Source organism: Lampetra fluviatilis, chromosome 14, assembly GCF_964198595.1.
Source record: "Lampetra fluviatilis chromosome 14, kcLamFluv1.1, whole genome shotgun sequence".
NCBI classification, from domain to species: Eukaryota; Metazoa; Chordata; class Hyperoartia; order Petromyzontiformes; family Petromyzontidae; genus Lampetra; species Lampetra fluviatilis.
Genome location: NC_136288.1, coordinates 429,744 through 447,557, shown reverse-complemented (window position 1 = coordinate 447,557; position 17,814 = coordinate 429,744). Strand labels below are relative to the sequence as shown.

The window sequence follows — 17,814 nt, the reverse complement described above, 5'->3', positions numbered from 1 at the left end:
AGAAAGTGGGGAGGGGGTGGTGTGGAGGGTACGAATGTGGGGAGGGGGTGGTGTGGGGGGTAAGAATGTGGGGAGGGGGTGGTGTGGGGGGTACGAATGTGGGGAGGGGGTGGTGTGCAGGGTACGAATGTGGGGAGGGGGTGGTGTGGGGTGTAAGAATGTGGGGAGGGGGTGGTGTGGGGGGTAAGAATGTGGGGAGAGGGTGGTGTGGAGGGTACGAATGTGGGGAGGGGGTGGTGTGGGGGGTAAGAATGTGGGGAGGGGGTGGTGTGGGGGGTACGAATGTGGGGAGGGGGTGGTGTGGGGGGTAAGAATGTGGGGAGGGGATGGTGTGGAGGGTACGAATGTGGGGAGGGGGTGGTGTGGGGGGTACGAATGTGGGGAGGGGGTGGTGTGGAGGGTACGAATGTGGGGAGGGGGTGGTGTGGAGGGTACGAATGTGGGGAGGGGGTGGTGTGGGGGGTAAGAATGTGGGGAGGGGGTGGTGTGGGAGGTACGAATGTGGGGAGGGGGTGGTGTGCAGGGTACGAATGTGGGGAGGGGGTGGTGTGGGGGGTAAGAATGTGGGGAGGGGGTGGTGTGGGGGGTACGAATGTGGGGAGGGGGTGGTGTGGGGGGTACGAATGTGGGGAGGGGGTGGTGTGCAGGGTACGAATGTGGGGAGGGGGTGGTGTGGGGGGTAAGAATGTAGGGAGAGGGTGGTGTGGGGGGATGAATGTGGGGAGGGGGTGGTGTGCAGGGTACGAATGTGGGGAGGGGGTGGTGTGGGGGGTAAGAATGTGGGGAGGGGGTGGTGTGGGGGGTAAGAATGTGGGGAGAGGGTGGTGTGGGGGGATGAATGTGGGGAGGGGGTGGTGTGGAGGGTACGAATGTGGGGAGGGGGTGGTGTGGGGGGTAAGAAAGTGGGGAGGGGGTGGTGTGGGGGGTACGAAAGTGGGGAGGGGGTGGTGTGGGAGGTAAGAATGTGGGGAGGGGGTGGTGTGGGGGGTAAGAATGTGGGGAGAGGGTGGTGTGGGGGGATGAATGTGGGGAGGGGGTGGTGTGGAGGGTACGAATGTGGGGAGGGGGTGGTGTGGGGGGTACGAAAGTGGGGAGGGGGTGGTGTGGGGGGTAAGAATGTGGGGAGGGGGTGGTGTGGAGGGTACGAATGTGGGGAGGGGGTGGTGTGGGGGGTAAGAATGTGGGGAGGGGGTGGTGTGGGGGGTACGAATGTGGGGAGGGGGTGGTGTGGGGGGTAAGAAAGTGGGGAGGGGGTGGTGTGGAGGGTACGAATGTGGGGAGGGGGTGGTGTGGGGGGTAAGAATGTGGGGAGGGGGTGGTGTGGGGGGTACGAATGTGGGGAGGGGGTGGTGTGCAGGGTACGAATGTGGGGAGGGGGTGGTGTGGGGGGTAAGAATGTGGGGAGAGGGTGGTGTGGGGGGATAAATGTGGAGAGGGGGTGGTGTGGAGGGTACGAATGTGGGGAGGGGGTGGTGTGGGGGGTAAGAAAGTGGGGAGGGGGTGGTGTGGGGGGTACGAAAGTGGGGAGGGGGTGGTGTGGGGGGTAAGAATGTGGGGAGGGGGTGGTGTGGGGGGTAAGAATGTGGAGAGGGGGTGGTGTGGAGGGTACGAATGTGGGGAGGGGGTGGTGTGGGGGGTACGAATGTGGGGAGGGGGTGGTGTGGGGGGTAAGAATGTGGGGAGGGGGTGGTGTGGGGGGTACGAATGTGGGGAGGGGGTGGTGTGCAGGGTACGAATGTGGGGAGGGGGTGGTGTGGGGTGTAAGAATGTGGGGAGGGGGTGGTTTGGGGGGTCAGAATGTGGGGAGAGGGTGGTGTGGGGGGATGAATGTGGGGAGGGGGTGGTGTGCAGGGTACGAATGTGGGGAGGGGGTGGTGTGGGGGGTAAGAATGTGGGGAGGGGGTGGTGTGCAGGGTACGAATGTGGGGAGGGGGTGGTGTGGGGGGTAAGAATGTGGGGAGGGGGTGGTGTGCAGGGTACGAATGTGGGGAGGGGGTGGTGTGGGGGGTAAGAATGTGGGGAGGGGGTGGTGTGGGGGGTACGAAAGTGGGGAGGGGGTGGTGTGCAGGGTACGAATGTGGGGAGGGGGTGGAGTGGAGGGTACGAATGTGGGGAGGGGGTGGTGTGCAGGGTACGAATGTGGGGAGGGGGTGGTGTGCAGGGTACGAATGTGAGGAGGGGGTGGTGTGGGGGGTACGAAAGTGGGGAGGGGGTGGTTTGCAGGGTACGAATGTGGGGAGGGGGTGGTGTGGAGGGTACGAATGTGGGGAGGGGGTGGTGTGGAGGGTAGGAATGTGGGTTGGGGGTGGTGTGGGGGGTAAGAATGTGGGGAGGGGGTGGTGTGGGGGGTACGAATGTGGGGAGGGGGTGGTGTGGAGGGTACGAATGTGGGGAGGGGGTGGTGTGGGGGGTAAGAATGTGGGGAGGGGGTGGTGTGGGGTGTATGAATGTGGGGAGGGGGTGGTGTGGGGGGTACGAATGTGGGGAGGGGGTGGTGTGGGGGGTAAGAATGTGGGGAGGGGGTGGTGTGCAGGGTACGAATGTGGGGAGGGGGTGGTGTGGGGGGTAAGAATGTGGGGAGGGGGTGGTGTGCAGGGTACGAATGTGGGGAGGGGGTGGTGTGGGGGGTAAGAATGTGGGGAGGGGGTGGTGTGGGGGGTACGAAAGTGGGGAGGGGGTGGTGTGCAGGGTACGAATGTGGGGAGGGGGTGGTGTGGAGGGTACGAATGTGGGGAGGGGGTGGTGTGCAGGGTACGAATGTGGGGAGGGGGTGGTGTGCAGGGTACGAATGTGGGGAGGGGGTGGTGTGGGGGGTACGAAAGTGGGGAGGGGGTGGTGTGCAGGGTACGAATGTGGGGAGGGGGTGGTGTGGAGGGTACGAATGTGGGGAGGGGGTGGTGTGGAGGGTACGAATGTGGGTTGGGGGTGGTGTGGAGGGTAAGAATGTGGGGAGGGGGTGGTGTGGGGGGTACGAATGTGGGGAGGGGGTGGTGTGGAGGGTACGAATGTGGGGAGGGGGTGGTGTGGGGGGTAAGAATGTGGGGAGGGGGTGGTGTGGGGGGTATGAATGTGGGGAGGGGGTGGTGTGGGGGGTACGAATGTGGGGAGGGGGTGGTGTGCAGGGTACGAATGTGGGGAGGGGGTGGTGTGGGGGGTAAGAATGTGTTTAGAGGGTGGTGTGGGGGGATGAATGTGGGGAGGGGGTGGTGTGCAGGGTACGAATGTGGGGAGGGGGTGTGTGGGGGGTAAGAATGTGGGGAGGGGGTGGTGTGGGGGGTAAGAATGTGGGGAGAGGGTGGTGTGGGGGGATGAATGTGGGGAGAGGGTGGTGTGGGGGGATGAATGTGGGGAGAGGGTGGTGTGCAGGGTACGAATGTGGGGAGGGGGTGGTGTGGGGGGTAAGAATGTGGGGAGGGGGTGGTGTGCAGGGTACGAATGTGGGGAGGGGGTGGTGTGGGGGGTAAGAATGTGGGGAGGGGGTGGTGTGGGGGGTACGAAAGTGGGGAGGGGGTGGTGTGCAGGGTACGAATGTGGGGAGGGGGTGGTGTGGAGGGTACGAATGTGGGGAGGGGGTGGTGTGGGGGGTACGAATGTGGGGAGGGGGTGGTGTGGAGGGTACGAATGTGGGGAGGGGGTGGTGTGGAGGGTACGAATGTGGGTTGGGGGTGGTGTGGGGGGCAAGAATGTGGGGAGGGGGTGGTGTGGGGGGTACGAATGTGGGGAGGGGGTGGTGTGGAGGGTTCGAATGTGGGGAGGGGGTGGTGTGGGGGGTAAGAATGTGGGGAGGGGGTGGTGTGGGGGGTACGAATGTGGGGAGGGGGTGGTGTGGGGGGTACGAATGTGGGGAGGGGGTGGTGTGCAGGGTACGAATGTGGGGAGGGGGTGGTGTGGGGGGTAAGAATGTGTTTAGAGGGTGGTGTGGGGGGATGAATGTGGGGAGGGGGTGGTGTGCAGGGTACGAATGTGGGGAGGGGGTGTGTGGGGGGTAAGAATGTGGGGAGGGGGTGGTGTGGGGGGTAAGAATGTGGGGAGAGGGTGGTGTGGGGGGATGAATGTGGGGAGGGGGTGGTGTGGGGGGTAAGAAAGTGGGGAGGGGGTGGTGTGGGGGGTACGAAAGTGAGGAGGGGGTGGTGTGGGGGGTAAGAATGTGGGGAGGGGGTGGTGTGGAGGGTACGAATGTGGGGAGGGGGTGGTGTGGGGGGTAAGAAAGTGGGGAGGGGGTGGTGTGGAGGGTACGAATGTGGGGAGGGGGTGGTGTGGGGGGAGTATGAATTTGGGGAGGGGGTTGGTGTGGGTGATACAAATTTGCTGCTTCGAGCTCTCACTCACCCTCTGCAGGCCGATCTGCTCGGTGATGGCACGCGCGTCCTGCTGGGGCATGCTCTCTATCTGCTCCTGCCTCTCCATCGCCTGCCCCAGCCATGGGTTGAGCGCCGCGTGGGAGTCCTTGTAGGACTTCAGCATCCGGCCGAGGCTGTCAAGGTTCTGGTTCCTGTGAGAGCGCACGAGTACAGCGCACAGTGCCGAGCGGATCAGACGCGGTACTTGTAGCGCCACGATTGCCATGTGCTGTTGGGCATGGTGATGCCCGACGTTTCATCCCAAGCGTTGGCAGCTTCTTCAGGAAGTGAACTGAACTACATTTAAAACAAGGAGGCTGTCACGACTAATTTTACGATTATTAATTGAAAAAAAAACATATCTATTGTGAAATATACGTAAGTATGTTGAACTTCTTTCGCACTGTACGTAGCTAACCGTGCTAATCGAAGGTGTATGGGGGGGGGACAACAAACTAAACATAATAAATTAGTTCAATAGAAATTAGTCCCACCAAGTTTTCACAGTGATCATTGCTCCGATGGCCACACACAGTGGCCTGCTCTTGCAAATGCCACCAGGGGCTTTTTTTATACACCCACTTTGTGCAGCAGATGGCAGCCCTCCCCCGTGGATCCCCCGGATTTGAACCATGACCCTCTGTGAAAAAAATAAATTATCCAGCGCGGGAGAAATGTGCTGACGGGGCATGCGGTCGGGGAATGTCACCTGGCGTCGATCTGCTCGCGGACGGCGCGCCAACGCTCGGCCAGGTCCGAGGCCCGCGAGCGCCAGCCCTCCAGGTTGGGGTCCCTGCGACTGTGCGTCTTGGTCAGCTGATCGTTGGCTGCCCGGGCCTGGACCAGCTGCCTGTCAAGGTCAGAGAACACCTCCTGCTTCTGGTTGACCTCAGCTCGCAGTTTCTGCCCAGTGGGGGAAACAACAAAAAAAGGCAACCTCAGGCACCGGTGTGACCGCGTTTTGAAAATATTCACAATTCGTCGGCTAGAGATGTTGTCCTTCCCCCGCACCTCCGTTTAGCACGGTTGGCTATGTACATTGTCAAAGAAGTTAAACATACAGTGATACCTCGGTTCACGAACTTAATTCGTGAACTGACTCTGGTCGCGAACCGAATTGGTCGTGAACCGAGGCACATTTTACCATAGGGTTCAATGTAAATCCGGTTAATCCGTTCTGACCTTTTTTTTTGGTTTTTGAAGCACAAAAATATTAAACAAATTACAATACACATTAGTACTGTACAGTATAGTAATGTATAAAGAGAGAACACTAACCTTGCTTGAGATGACTTCAGTAAGCACTCAAACGGGTGAACTGTACAATACAGTAAGTACAGTATTGTACAGTACAGTAGTACAGTACAGTACTGTATGTGCTAAAAAGCACACCAAAAAGCAAAAAGTCACTGAAAGTGTCTTCACAGTACTCACAGTACTTCTTTCTGTCTCTTCTTCTCCACGATCTTCCTACAGGAAGTCACGACCATGTGACAGCCTGGAAATAGCATTAAAATGGCCGCGGCTCCTGTTCATGAACCGAAGCGAAGTTCGTGAACCGGAGCATATTTTTATGAACTTTTCTGTTCGTGAACCGAGTTGTTCGTGAACAGAAGCGTTCGTATCACTGTACATGCGTATCTATGAGCGACAACGACCATTTGTGTGGCCAGCCGCGATCAGCCCGTCCCTGTGGACAAAGGTTCATCTTTATAAACTAGTCTACAATAAAAAGGCAAAGCACAGGTGGCTCGAAGCCTCGTTAGGATTCGTCACCTTTATGTTTGTATATATCTCCATCATTGTACGTTAATGGCACGTTCAATGGCAAGGTGCCTTTATTTGTACAATTGAAATCCCATCATTTAACACGAGACGAAAAAAAGTATTTGATGGAATTAGCTAAGATATACTCTTAGGTTTTTTAGGTAAAGTCACGTAGGTAAAAAATAAATAATAATAATAATAGAAATAATAATAGAAATTAAATAATACATCACGACGTTTCGGAGGCAACACCGTCACAGCTAGATTTACTGTGACTTTACCGAAAAAACCTAAGAGTATGAATCCTTGCAGTCACGAAAGCTTCAAATCTAGCTAAGATACAACATCTGTGAACTACTGGACTAGATCTTCTGGACATATGTGAAAAAAATAGCTGCATAGCTCATCGGATTCCTCAACTACAAATATAGATGTTGCTTCAGATTCTGGTAACATGTCATAAAATATAACACTTGGGTGGCATTAGCCAAAATATAAGTGGACCTATCAACAAGTGGTGTCTAGCGATTGAGCGTGCAGGTAGTGCAACTACACCATGGCCCACTGGACCAGAGGTGGAAAGGCCCCCCGGGCTACGAAGAGTGGGAGTGGGAGGTGGTGGGGGGGAAGGTGGACAGGAGTTCCCATTTCATCCCTTGTACTCGGGGGTGGGGGGCCCGGAACAACCGTCCCGCGACACTAATTAACGCGCACAAAGTTGACGCAAATGCCCAGCGCCTCACCTTGAGCATATTCCTGTAATCTTCAATGCCGCGCACGTCCGCCGGAGAGGTTTCTTCCTCCACCAACTTGGCCTCGATTCCACGCACCACTGGCTCGGCCGCGATGGCGCTCTGCACCAGGCCATCCATGGCCTTCAGTCTAAGTGGACAAGACCAGAGGCAATGTGAGTCCCCAAAGAAGCCACTTTCGTTCAACACTCCACGCAAAAATTGTAAACGATGACGTCAATTCTCTTTCACGCTTTCCATTTGTTTAACACGTAGGTTTTCGCGACCAATATCATCCATAATATAGGTATTTTTGGGTTAGATCGCGCAAATATAAATGTGTCTTTATATTTACACGAGCTTTCCATGAGCTTTTAACAAAGTGTTGACGAATTAGCCTCGTCCATCCATCTATAAATATGATATTCCATATGACGTTTGGGAATCACCCGACTGGGAAATGGCCAAATTGATTTGGATTGTGAAAAGAGCTTCATAGCCCCATGGGATTCCTCCAGTATAAATACAGATTCTGATTATGGTCGAAGAGTTGCCCAAAAATTTAAGACAAAATAGCAGAGCAGAAAGTACTGTTAACATATGTGTAAAGTTTTTGCCCTGACAGCTTCCCATCAATATCTATACTGGTAAAGAAATACTTCTTAGGACAAACTAATGTTGGAAAATGTCAGTCAAACCATGTACATGTAATGTGAGGATATATCCGGGTGGTTGATGGATCACACCTCGTTATGATGATTAGCTCTACCGGTCCTGGCCCACAGCCAATGGGGGGAAGTCTAGGGGCGTGGCCCTGACGTAATGGCAAGGTGACATCTGTAGGTAGAGGATTGGATCTGCTGGCTTTTGCCACAGCCAATGGGGGGACGAGTCAGGGGCGCGGTCCTGGGATCGTACGATGGAGTCTAGAAGATTCCATGGAGGTTAACCAGGATTAGTGGAAAGGTATCACGTGACCCGGATATTAAAAAGGGTGGAGATGGCCAACACGTGGTCAGATCTGGAACGAACGGAGGGTGAGGCCACGCTGGAGCGGGGTCCAGGCTGCCATGTGGCCGCGCGTGTCTCTCTCTCTCTCCCTTTCACGCTGTCTGTTAGCAGCGTGAAGGAGTAAGACAGGAGTGTTGTGAACGAAAGACAAATAAAGACCGGATTCCAGAAGTCGCTTCCACGACCTTTATTACATACACGTAAAATGTTTTATCATCAACTGTATCTCAGTTTTGTGGTTGGGAGTCATATGGCTAAGAAAGATCCTCATGGGAAATGTCTTCAATCATCAGTGAGTCACAAAGAAAATGCCATTGTAGATGGCTGCTCTTCTTCATTCTCTGTACAGGGCAAGCAAATTCTCAGATCTATTTTAATGTTTATCCATCACAGACGCACCGGGCCAAAAAAAAGGAACAAATGGAAGAAATTTGCATCGTGTTTTTCTTTTGTGCCGTTCTCGGTGGCTGGGCTGGGATCGTGAAATTGCTACACTTCGCAAGAGATTTAACCCATTGTGAAATATAAATTACAACCAAAGCACCATCTTAAAAAAGATTGTAAGAAAAAAAAAACGGTGGAATCATGGCCGAGAGAGGAGCTCGAAGCGGACCGCTCCTCCTACCACACATGTTAAGTAAACGACGCCTTTCACAACAAAATGTTGGTTAACTTACTTCTTCCCCGTCCCCTCTAACCACCCCCTGATATACAGGGTGCTTCAAAATGTTTTAACAATACCACAAGAAATGTGCCTCCGGGCTCTGGAGACCTCCTGGAGAAGATTCCAGGCATGCGTTGGCAATGATGGCGAACAAATGGAGACTGACTTTTTAAAGCTAATAATATACATTTCTTATCATGTTACAGTGTATTATCCGTTCTTTTTCCATTAAAACGATAGTCCCATATAAGTGTTAACATTTTTTTGAAGCACCCTGTATATAAAAGCCCTCACCCCCATCCAGCAGAAGATCCCCACAAGTTAGGGTGTCGAGCCTTCCACCCCGCCACCTACATATGATTCTGAAGCGCCGTAAGTCCTCCCCACCCTGCGTTTTTTTGTCTCTCTCCCTACCCTGAAACCACCGGCGCACGGTACCGGGCTTGCGCGCTTACCAAACACACACACAAAAAAACGTAAGCAAAGGGAAAGTGCCGCGCTGGCTCGCATTACCACAATTACTCACTCTTGTATGGCCATGGTGGAGAGGCTGTAGACTTGGTCCAGACGCTGGCCCGTGCGCTGCAAGTGAGCGGTGATCGCCGGCGGGGCCGATGGAATCAGCATGAGGGTGACCTTCTCCTTCACCCTCTGGAAGTCATCGCGAGCGCCGTCCACCTCCTGGTGCACTTTCTGGACACAGCCCCACCAACGCACCCAGGTCAGTGTCGTCGTGATCGCCTCTGCTGGCAGTACATGTCCATGCTCCCCGCCTTCACCAACCGGTGCTGACCAGCGTGGTGAAGTGGGACAGGCAAACCAATCCCTACCCCCCCGCCCCTTACTGTGACCTGCATGGCATGAGCAGGCCCTCATTCAGCAATGGATTAACAAAGGACTGTACGTGTGGCGAGCTGTTAACTACCTCGCCTGGTATACAGGAGGTCGTGGGTTCGATCCTGATCCTGGTGCCTCTCTATTTGGAGTTTACATGTTCTCCTCGTGATCACGTGGATTTTTCTCCAGGTTGTGTGCTTTAATATGACAACATAGCCTACGTGTGTTTAGAGTATTTGGCAGCAATACATTTCCACACAATGAGCCATTTCGTTGAGCTATCATTTGTGGCCAGGCCGCTACTGGAAAAAGAACTACGAGGCTCGGTGGGCCTCACGAGGAAATAGTTCAGTTCATAAGTTGTGTTTGGTTCCACCTCTGAAATTGCTCACCTGCAGTTCGGAAATGCGCTTGGCACTCTCCTGCGGGGGGTTCTGCTCCAGCATGGTGTTCACCTTCTCCACGATGCGCTCCTCATAGCTGTCGAGGCGCTGCGAGACGCTCTGGCACTCGTTGATGCACGTCTGGCTCAGGGTCTCCATCTGGGAGGCTGCAGCCGCAGGGCGATGGAGACACAGAGGACAGGATGGGTCAAAGTGTCGTTTTGCTTTCCTTCCTCCTCCAACGCACGCGGGTTAGGACGACGGGAGGTATGTATTTATGTATGTTGAACTTCTTTCGCACCATAAGTAGCCAACCGTGATAATTGGAGGTGTGGGGAAATGACAACAAACTAAACACAAAAAGCAGTTTAAAAGAAATTCGTGTTCAATATAGATTTAAAAGTTCCAAGGCTCGAGTGGCTTGCTAATATCGATGGGTAATAGTGTAATTTTGCTACTCTTCCTCGTCCACCGCGCGGGGTTAAGGTAATGGGAGTTGGCGGCCGGGGGGAGAGGTGGGCAGGGGGGAGGGAGGGCAGTGCAGTCCCAGTGGCAGAGTTTCAACGGGAGGAGGGGGAGGAGGGGGAGGAGGAGCGCGACGACGCTTCGATGACTCGTCGGTTGAAATCGATCCTCGACAGTCACGACAGGCGCGTCGCCGCGAGTCAGAATGAATGACAATTCGCGCAACTTATGCGACGCTTAGCATTGCTCCTCGCCCTCGACCGACCCATACTGACCAACGCGGTGACGGGTGGACAACCCCCTCACGATTTGCCTCGGTAAGGAGAGGCTCTAATCCGGCTGGGCATTGACAAAAGGCTGTTGTAACAGGTGCAATTCTAATGGGGATTTATTTCCGAGTTGGTGCATGGCTCACGGTGTCGCTGCCGCTCGTGATTAAGGCAACATGATAAAACGCTCGAACAAAATGAATAAAGCTTTATTGAAATGACAGTGGAATGTTGGCTGTGAGAAAAATCTGCAGGTGTCTAAAAGCACCGAATCCACCTGTAGATTACAACCCATAAGCGCGGAGAGCACCCCCTTGTGCAGTGCTTTACCCGTGAAGTATCGACAGTTCAATGTTAATGTGCGGTTTTATTGAGGGACTGTGTGTTACCTTGGTGTGGTCTGGGACTAATTTTGTTGTTGTTATTTTTGCTGCCACGCTTGCGTTTAGTGTTGAACAATCGGCAGGAATTAATGTACTCATATGCATTATTTTTTTTGGTGACTTGGTTACGTTGCACTGCTATCGTTTTTTTTCTTCCTATTGTTTGTTGTAACTTGCTGACCCGCCCCTACTGGACATCTGTATAAAGAAAGAGTTTCACAGCTCATTGGATTCCTCCTCCTGCAGTCTAAATACGGATCCTGAGCTCAGCGCTGTCGAGTGCCATTCGTATGGACAAGAGCAGAGCGGATTGGAGCGGCGCATGTGGAGGGGGGGCTTGTGGGGGGGGGGGCTTGTGGGGGGGGGCTTGTGGGGGGGTGGAGCTTGTGGAGGGGGGCTTGTGGGGGGGGCTTGTGGGGGGGGGGGGCTTGTGGGGAGGTGGGACTTGTGGAGAGGGGAGTGGGGGGCATGTGGGGGGGCATATGGAGGGGGGCATATGGGGGGGGGGGGCTTGTGGGGGGTGGGGCTTGTGAAGAGGGGCGGAGGGCTTGTGGAGAAGGCGGGACGAGGGAGGGGCGAGGGGGGAGGGGACGCCCACCCTTGTCGACGCTCTCCAGCAGGCTGCGGTAGTGCTTGCGGCACTCCTCCACCTCGGACTCGGCGCGGCCTCGCTCGGTGCGGCCCAGTGCCGGGCAGCCCTGCGCCACCTTGAGGAAGTCGCGGTAGTGCTCCTCAAGGCCCTCGACCGTCGCCTTGCTCTCCGCTCGCGGAATCGCTTTGAACTGCACGCGGGTGAACGCGACGCACACGGCGGTCGGCATGCTTCCACCTCCTCCTTACCCTTCCCCATCACGTTCTTGCTCTCTCTCCTCGCCCCCATTCACCGGAACAAGCTTCCCCCTCCGCCATTAGCTCACTAGTTTCCGCTTCTCTCTCAAAACTCACTTTTTCTCCCTTCTAAACACGCCCACTTCTAACCACTACTAACCACTTCTAACCACTCATCTCTGGCCAAACATCCATTGAGATTATTTAGATTATTCTGGTGCTGTAAATGTCCAAATGATGGGCTGCTTTGTTGAGCTATTATTTGTGGCCCAGTCGCTTCTGAAAAAAGAAGTTAATACCTCAGTGGCCTTTGCCTGGTAGGATGAGGGATGGTTTTGTTGTATTTGTGTGTGCTTGGGTGATTTGTTTACCTTTCTTGTACTTTGCACTACTGTCATTTTTTTGTACTGTTTGTTGTTGTAACGTTCTTACCTGCTCCTGCTTTGTAGCTAATCAGACTCCTCCAGTATTCATAAATATTCTCATTCTGATCTCCCCCTTCCGACCACGACCGTTCCTGCTCCCTCTTCATAATATCTCCCCCCATGGCTACCACTCATTTCCCATCCACCCATTTCATTCATCATCATCATTTACTCTTGCCAATGTTTCTTTTACATAATTCACGCATCACATGTTCTTCTCGTCTATTTGATTCACCTCATCTTCACCGTTACATTAATCTGTACCGTTGTTAATTCTCTGTAAAGCGCCTTGGTCAGGGCATCGGCCAAGGCGCGATATAAATTACAATAAGATCAGATACTGGACACGGTGAAGGTGCAGCCCTGAATTGTCTTGTTCATGCCAATGCTGGTGGAAGGGCCTCCACTAGATGGGAGGCTTTAGAGAGAGCCCTTTTCAGACAGTATTTGGCCTACTCTTCCAAGCTGGCCAAACATCTCGGAAGCACCCACATTATATGCCACCATGAGTGGCCCGCCAATTGACTAATCGCGGTGAACCCAATCGTACTGCCGGTTGACACAATTTGTCAGAATTACAAAACTTGCCCATTGTTTCAACTGCGGCGCTGGGAGATTCAACCTGCAACCTCTGGGTTGCGAGTCCAGTGTGCCAACCATCACACCACACAAGCAGAGTCCCATTGACAGACTCCGTCGTGACGTTGCACAATGCCACACTTGCAGCAGCGCGTTATGAGCGCCGGGGCAGGGGGTGCCTTGCCCCCCCCTGGTGGCCAAAGCTACGGGCTGGGTGCCCCCTTGACAACCACCGTGAGATTTGTTTTCAACAACAGTGTCAAAAAAGGAAAGAAAAATTTAAATTGGAGCATCCCGACAGTGTTAAATCTTGGAGGTCGTGAGCGTAACGATGTGATTAGGCAAGAGGAGGCACAATATATAATAGCCGAGGTGCGACCGTGCGAGACCAATCAACTATTGGGGCCCCACCTGACCGATTGCCGCACCCCTTGAGCCGACAATGAAGTTACTAAGTCACTACGCCACGAGACCACTGCGCCCATTTGTACTCGTAATTGCTTTCCGACGGAACCGGCTCAGTCTGGGACCATTCACAGCGTTGCCTCTTCCCTCCCCCCACCCCCCGGCACCTGGCTCCAAGCTCGCTCGACGTACCGACTCGGTGGTCCACGAGCGAATGTTCTTGGTGTTTGCCAAGAGCTGGTGCCAGGCGAGGAGGCCCTGCAGTGCTGCCAAGCGCTTCTCGTAAGCCGCCGCAACTCTGTCGTACAGCTGCTGAATCCTGCAGCCAACGGGGGCAAAATTAGGGAAGGGGGGGGGACATGAGATCGGTGGATGCCTTAGCTGCGATCTTATCTGATCGCCGCCACAACTGCCTCGCAAATATCACAGGCACGGGAGATTCCACGGTTACGGAGTTACGGAACCAACATAGGCGTACGATACGTGCAGTCCTTTTCTCAATAGACTTCAGGATGAAGACTTGGTTGATCAAGGGGGTTGTTTAGCTATGCATCATTCTGCTGGTTAGTGTGGGTTGGTGTCGAGGAACAGGCTGGTACCGGTTCAATTTTTTGTGTTTAATTTGTTGTCCTTCCTCCGCACCTCCGATTACATACAGTGCGAAAGAAGTTCAACGTACATACGTGCAGATATTACTTGTTACCGCTGTCAGCCATGACTGTGAATCGAACTCAGGTAGCCACATTGATAGTGCAGTGCGTGAACCACTGAAACGGTAGTTAACATCTCGCCACCATGGCACAAGAGCAATCGACCGTGGAGGCAATGCTTACGCAACCGCCAGCGGGATTGCGCATGTGTGCGTGCGCGTGTGTGTGTGCGCGTGCGTTCTATGCACTCACCCCCGTGCCATCTCAGACTGCTCCGGTGTCTTGGTGCGTGCGCTCAGCTGTCCGATGCGGATATTGTATTCCATCATCTTATGCTGTACGTCCTGCGATCACACATTTCAAACTGACGCCTTCAGTAGATGCCGAGCGCAGCCGGCGCGGGCGCCCACGCGTTTGTTTTCATATATCACCCATGGGCGAGTGGCGGATCGAGTGGACGCCCATCAATCACGGCCCCGATCAGGCGTCGTTGATTGGCGGGTGGACCGATCCCTGATGTCCTGCTGCTGGACAAGAGTTTCTAATCTTTAATGCATGTTTTTAGTTTATTTTTTTATTTTTCCTCAAAAACCACATATATATATTCTAGTCGGTGGTCTTTTTTATTTTTTAAAGATGATACGTGTATCCCTTGTAGCCCCAAAAGAGAAGAAAAAACAGAAGAGCTACGCGCTATTGGGCACAATATGTAACTTTGTCAAGAAATAAATTGAAATATACATTTCCTAAAATCCTAAAAGAAAACAAAGCTGCGAACCAATGTATTTCAAGATAAGCCCGGATTTTTTGTGAATTGCATGGAAAATTGTCCATAGCTCGTAATAAAATTGTATTTTATTAAATTATTTGGAAACAGCCAAAATCTGTCCCATAACAAGCAGCGATTTGTAGCGCAGAACACCGTAGGGTTGCCATCTGTCCCGGTGCTCCCAGAATCATTCTCTCTCTTGGTGGAAGCTCTTCTGATAAAGCAGTACGTCTTCACGTTGTTTTGTCAGTTGCGTCATAATGCGCCACTCAAGACAGTTACAAGCAGTTCTGCTCTCCTCCGATGCTGCTATATATTCTTCTTCCCATGATATTTCCCGTTTTATACATATGTAGTGGTGATACGCGCTGGGTGTATATGTCGTGTGCCAGCGCGTATGTACGGGTGTGTGTGCGGTGACGCGCGCTGACGGGGAGGAGCAGGCGTCAGTGCGCGGGTGGGGGTAGTGCTGCTGATTGGCTGTGTGCCGGTGACGCGCCCAGAGGGAGTGATCGGGTAGCAGCGCGGTGTGATTGGTCGGAGAGTGGAAACACGCGCTGAGCGGAACCGGATCGTGGGGATAGCGCGTGGGGATTGGGTAACGGAGGAGCGGTGCCGACGTTGAGGTCCGCATCCGCTCCGTCTCCCGGGAAGAAGGGGTATATAAGGTGATGCACAGAGGAGCAAGGGCAGAAGTGGAACCATCTAAGAATGAAGACGAAGGTGTAGAGATAGAGCCCGGAGAGGAGAGAAATGGAGAGTAGAAGTGAGTAAGGTATAGTGTGTAGCCAGCGAGATAGAAAGGTCTACACGAGCTGAGTAATGTATAGTGTGTAGCCAGCGAGATAGAAAGGTCTACACGAGCTGAGTAATGTATAGTGTGTAGCCAGCGAGATAGAACGGTCTGCACGAGCCGAGTATGCATACGGTGTAGCCAGCGAGAGAGAACGGTCTGCACGAGCCGAGTATGCATACGGTGTAGCCAGCGAGAGAGAACGGTCTGCACGAGCCGAGTATGCATACGGTGTAGCCAGCGAGAGAGAACGGTCTGCACGAGCCGAGTATGCCTACGGTGTAGCCAGCGAGAGAGAGCGGTCTGCACGAGCCGAGTATGCATACGGTGTAGCCAGCGAGAGAGAACGGTCTGCACGAGCCGAGTATGCATACGGTGTAGCCAGCGAGAGAGAGAGGAGAGTGTAGCAGAGGCGCAGAGTCTACACGAGGCGAGAGAGGAGTGTAGCCGAGGCGCGGAGTCTACACGAGGCACAGAGAGCCGGCAGCACAGAATCCTGAGTCAAGAGAAGTGCGGTGTGAAGAAGAGAGGCCACGCGTTGTATTGTTACAAGTCAAGATTTAATAAAAGAAGTGTGTTCCCGTCAAGGAGTTTCCTGCCGTCATTTTCCAATACTTCATCTGGCGTCAGAAGTGAAACGGGCTTCCAAGTATGGAGACGAGGAAGACCCGTAGGACCCACGGGATTGACCGCGAGGAAGACCTGGACGACTCGGAGCCGCTGGTGGCGGGGGGTGAGGAAGAGGACTTGCCCACGCTGCAGGGTCCGTCGACGGCGCCGGCCGAGCGACCGGGGACAGACGCCGGGCTTCGTGAGGCGCACTCCCGACTGGCGGAGCTGCTGCTCGCCGCCGCGTCCATCTTGGCGGAGATCAGCTCGTCGGGAGGAGCGGGGACGGTGGGGGACATTTTACAAGGTCGCCCCGCAGATTCCCGCCAAAACGAATGGGGGATTCCCGCCATTGCGCCTGGGCCTACTTTTGGCGGGAACGGCGAGCGCCACGTGGTGGTGGGTTCCCAAGCGCGCGCATCGACTTCATCAGCGCGCGAGGGGGTCCGCCATCTTACGTCTGCTGCGGGAGCCGCCATCTTAGACACCGACGGACAGGCGGAGAGGAACCACGAGGCGGATGACTTCATTTTTCAGCAGCGCCTGCCCACGTTGTCAGCCTTCAAGGCGGAAGGCGGAGACTGGGGCCAATTTCAGCGAAGGTTTTTGGCGCATCAAGAGATGTCAGCGTGGTCCGATGCTACGGCGCTGCGGGCATTGCCCGCCATGCTGGACGACGATGCGCTCGCGGCCTTCAGGGCTGCACGGAAGTCGGACCGCTCCACGCTGAAGGATGCGCTGGGTTTGTTGGCCAGGGTCTACGGGCCTCCCTCTACATGCCGCCATCAGTTCTACGCAAGACGGAAAGCGGCCACGGAGACCGCGCTGGCCTATCGCACGGCGTTGCTGGCTCTTGCTGATGCTGCGTTCCCTCGGATGGACGAGGAGGGCCAAGACGCGATGGTTTTGGAGCAGCTGCTCAAGTTGGCGCAGGACCTGGGGGTCCCTATCAACACAGCTGACGACATTGATATTTCTTCTTTGAGAGTCGCCACGAGTATTCAAGCGCACGAGGCCCTACAACGGAAGCAAGGCGTTGGTTGCAACGCTGCTGTCGTCGCAGCCCCGGGGTTGGTGGTCGCCGAACCCCAAGTCGTCAGCCCACGAGAGGAGGCGTTCGCCACGGGACGACCAGGGGACTGGAGGCCGGGGGCCCGGTCGCCTCTGCGATCGGGCCGAAAGTCGGAGCAACCAAGATCTACTCCGACCCTCGTCACGTGCTATAACTGCGGCCTCCGGGGCCACGTGGCGTCCGGGTGCCGCGCTCCGCGGCAGCGCGCCATGGGAGCTCGGCTGGACGACGACCGAGAGCCCAAGTCATCTCTACAATCCCCGGCAAGTCGCGGCACCTCACACGCTCGGCCTGTTTATTCGGCACACATGGGACGCCGCGTTGCGGCGGAGGAGGGCCGGTTAAGGTTCGGGGATTCGGTTCGGCGAGGGGGGTTCGGCCGGGACCAGGGAGACATTGAATGGGCGGAATTGGGGCATAGAATTGTGGCTGCTTCGGCGGGTTCGTCCGTTGTTACGGGATCTATTGATGGGGTTGAGATTAGGGTGTTAGTGGACACGGGGGCATCGGCAACTATTATATCGGACCTCATTTATAATATTCTTCCAGTCCAATGTCGTCCGCTGCTTCCAGTGGATGTGCCATTTTACGCCGCTAATGGGGGATCGTTGGGCATTATCGGTCAGGTTAGGGCGTCCATTTGCATTGGAGATATCAAATTATCGGGACCCGTTTTCGTTTCGTCTTCCTTGGCAGTTCCGTGTCTTTTGGGCACTGACTTTTTGGCTAAAATGCCCATTAAAATTCTTATCGATCAACGATGCATTGAACTGCCATCGGGTCGCCGGATTTCATTTTTGACGGGCCCTACTGACATTCGGACGGCGTGCGCTA

General features: G+C 54.6%; 1 protein-coding gene across 3 annotated transcripts in view; it reads right to left on the bottom strand.

The window, feature by feature from the left end:
• The window catches only part of LOC144935785 (uncharacterized), a 129,824-nt gene that overhangs the window by 27,584 nt on the left and 84,426 nt on the right, over positions 1 to 17,814 (bottom strand). For all 3 annotated transcript variants that reach the window (XM_078862531.1, XM_078862532.1, XM_078862533.1), the window contains exons 37-44: positions 13,990 to 14,081; positions 13,280 to 13,406; positions 11,449 to 11,632; positions 9,743 to 9,900; positions 9,040 to 9,206; positions 6,851 to 6,989; positions 5,050 to 5,243; positions 4,330 to 4,492 (exon numbers count right to left, since the gene is read on the bottom strand). In XM_078862531.1, coding sequence (XP_078718657.1) covers positions 4,330 to 4,492; positions 5,050 to 5,243; positions 6,851 to 6,989; positions 9,040 to 9,206; positions 9,743 to 9,900; positions 11,449 to 11,632; positions 13,280 to 13,406; positions 13,990 to 14,081 — 1,224 coding nt within the window. The remainder of the gene's footprint in view (positions 1 to 4,329; positions 4,493 to 5,049; positions 5,244 to 6,850; positions 6,990 to 9,039; positions 9,207 to 9,742; positions 9,901 to 11,448; positions 11,633 to 13,279; positions 13,407 to 13,989; positions 14,082 to 17,814) is intronic.